The 2,828-nt window shown below is 45.7% G+C and overlaps 1 protein-coding gene across 1 annotated transcript; it reads left to right on the forward strand.

Moving 5' to 3' along the window:
• The first annotated feature begins 1,286 nt into the window (after positions 1 to 1,286).
• On the forward strand, positions 1,287 to 2,453 carry rprma (reprimo, TP53 dependent G2 arrest mediator candidate a). The gene has a single exon (XM_078404516.1). It carries the CDS (start codon positions 1,482 to 1,484, stop codon positions 1,809 to 1,811), a length of 330 nt encoding a protein of 109 aa, XP_078260642.1. The 5' UTR covers positions 1,287 to 1,481; the 3' UTR covers positions 1,812 to 2,453.
• Positions 2,454 to 2,828: the final 375 nt, after the last annotated feature.

The raw sequence follows: 2,828 nt of genomic DNA on the forward strand, positions 1-2,828 counted from the left end.
AGACTCTTGAGCCAAAGACTCACACTTTACCTCCCAAGGCACTTCACCTCAACAAGGCCGCTCTCAACAAGGCCGCTCTCAACAAGGCCACTCCCAACAAGGCCACTCCACAATGGCTGCACTTCTTTATCTGGTACCTAATCAATTACTTTAGGGCTAATTTGTAAATTATTCAAACCTTTGGCGCTCTTTTTAAATCTTCTTTCCCTGTGACTCACCTACTTCCAGCCAATACTTGCTCTCGCTGCTTCTGGTTGCTGCTTTTCTCCAAGCTTCATGGAGAGACCTTCAAAGATAGGCACAAATACTGGAGTAACTCAACCGGTCAGGCAGCATCTCTGGAGAAAAGGAATAGGTGATGTATTGGGTCAAGACCCTTCTTCAGGCTAAGAGTCAAGGGAGTGGGAAACTGGACGTATGAGGAGGTACAAAGAACAGAAGAATGAAAGGTGTGAAAAGAACAAATCAAGGCCAGCAAGGATGGTCAAGGAAAGGCAGAGCCCACAATGGTCCATTGTTGGCCGTGGAAGAGATGATAACGAGGGAGTACGAACGTTGAAACTAAACAGGATGGTGGTGAAACTAGTAGGGGGACTAGGGTGGTGGAGGCACGGTGAGAGAGGGAATGCAAAGGTTACTTAAAATTAGAGCAATCAATATACATACTGATAGGATGTAAGCTGCCCGAGCGAAATATGAGGTGCTGTTCCTCCAATTTGTGTTTCGCCTCACTCTGATAGTGGAGGCCCAGGTCAGAAAGTCCAGTAAGGGATTGAGAAGGGGAGTTAAAATGTTTGGCAATGTGTCTGTGGGATCATTTTAATCGTGGATAATAATTGCACACTTTGCAGTTACAGTTTTCTTTCGAGTCCCTCCAGTTATTTTTTGTTTTATAAATACAAAATCAATTCCGGATGTATCCTAGCAATCTTCACTTCGTTTTAAAATTGAAACTGTACAGATGGGTGGTTTTGCGTTGAGGGAGAATTATTCCTGCCGCTCCCATAATTAAGGACAGCTACCTTGCATTGTATTGTATTGTATTGTAGCCGTAACATGCTACAATCCTCGTGACTTGGTCCCGTCCGGTACCAATCTCAGACGTTGCTTTGTGTTTACACCTCCTGCCCATTCCCTGGATTTAGCAGACATCTCCCGTCCGGATAGGGGGCGTTCTTTCATTCTGCAAGAAGCCGATTCCCTCCTCGCCAGAAATGGTTTCATCCAGGAACCAGGTATAAGAAGCAGAGCGAAGCGAAAGACGTTCACACTGCCTTCTACTTGGGTCGAGCAAGCTTCGAAGTGGAAAGACAAACGAAAAACCAAACAAGCAACGTTTTCTTTTTGTTCCCCCCCTGAATGAAAGCGGTGGTCTCGGCACTTTTGGTACTTTGGGGGCATTTGGGTTGATGCATTGGTGAACGAGACGGCGGCAGCCACCTACCTGTTCAACTCTGGGTCGCTAGAAGTAGTTCACAGCAATGAATTCAACGCTGGTGAATGAGACCGCCAGCCTCGTGTACACGAACCGCAGCGACCTCTTGGATACCATCATTAGATGCTGTGGCAGCAACCTCTCCTCGGTGGTGACGGACGAAGGCTTCGTATTGACCGCTCCGGACGAGAGGAACCTCTACATCATGAGAGTGGTCCAGGTAGCAGTGATGTGCGTCCTGTCTCTCACCGTCGTCTTCGGGATCTTTTTCCTCGGTTGTAATCTGCTGATCAAATCAGAGGGCATGATCAACTTTTTAGTTAAGGATAGAAGACCTTCCAAAGAGGTGGAAACCGTCATTGTCGGTCCATATTAACAAGAGCCACCGCCAGAATATATATATGCACATACAACTCAAGGATGAGCGGGTCTGAGGTTGCTGAAAACGTCTCTCTACCTTATACTCTGACACCAAACTAGAGGATTACAGGGACTTTGATCAGTATTTTGAGCTTCGGAAGAGGAAACCAAGCAACGGGGAGCGGACCCGTCCGCGTCTGGTTAATGAGGACTTTTGGTCAGAAATATGAGGGGAAATGTTGGGCTTTTCTGCTGGCATTGACTATATACTCACCCTGTATGAAGCCATTTGCCAACCCCTTTCTGTGGCCAAAGTAGATCAACTGAGGACTGTCCAGGAACCGCTGCACGTCGAGGGGAGCAGCTCACTCGCTACTAAAACCACTCTACCGACCACTAAAGTTGTAGATATAATCGCCTTGTCTATCGATATTTTTGTAAAATGGTTATTCCTTTTATTGGAAATCGCCGGTGTATCATGTCGCTTACATATTTTTCCTACAAAGAACATTCCAATCCGCTCACTGGCAAAATCATGTAAATGTCCAAGTGTATTTTCAACGTTGATTGTATAAATTGCTATTTAATAGGAAACCTTTATTTCGGAAGTGTCGGACTGTCCATAGGGTCACCGAGCCCATAGCATGTATCCGCACTGGTGACAGCAGTAGTCTATAGTATTTTGTATTGCAAAATATTATTAAAATGCATACATTTATTTTGGGGTTGTTATTCGCTAACTTGAGACGGGTTTTGCGATGCGTTGTTTATCGTAGATAGACATGGAAAGTTGTTTCAGCTGCTGGGAAAGGCAGTGAAGTAGCAATCGGTGTTCCCTGGAGCAGTGCTAACGGTTCAGTGAAACCTTCCTGAACCTGAGTATCTGAACGCGGTGAAATGGAATCAAGACTCGGCAGCGAAACTGAGTAAGAACTTGGAGATTTTAACCCGTTGTGGATTCGGATGAGAAATTGTGCGTTGGTGTCATAGTAAAGGGCAACGAGTTCACAGTGAAACTTCGCCCTGGAGAAAT

The sequence above is a fragment of the Rhinoraja longicauda genome, chromosome 8, assembly GCF_053455715.1.
Source record: "Rhinoraja longicauda isolate Sanriku21f chromosome 8, sRhiLon1.1, whole genome shotgun sequence".
NCBI classification, from domain to species: Eukaryota; Metazoa; Chordata; class Chondrichthyes; order Rajiformes; family Arhynchobatidae; genus Rhinoraja; species Rhinoraja longicauda.

Bases quoted from the DNA above. Each gene is read 5' to 3' on its own strand.
- rprma (XM_078404516.1), top strand. From the start codon at position 1,482: ATGAATTCAACGCTGGTGAATGAGACCGCCAGCCTCGTGTACACGAAC.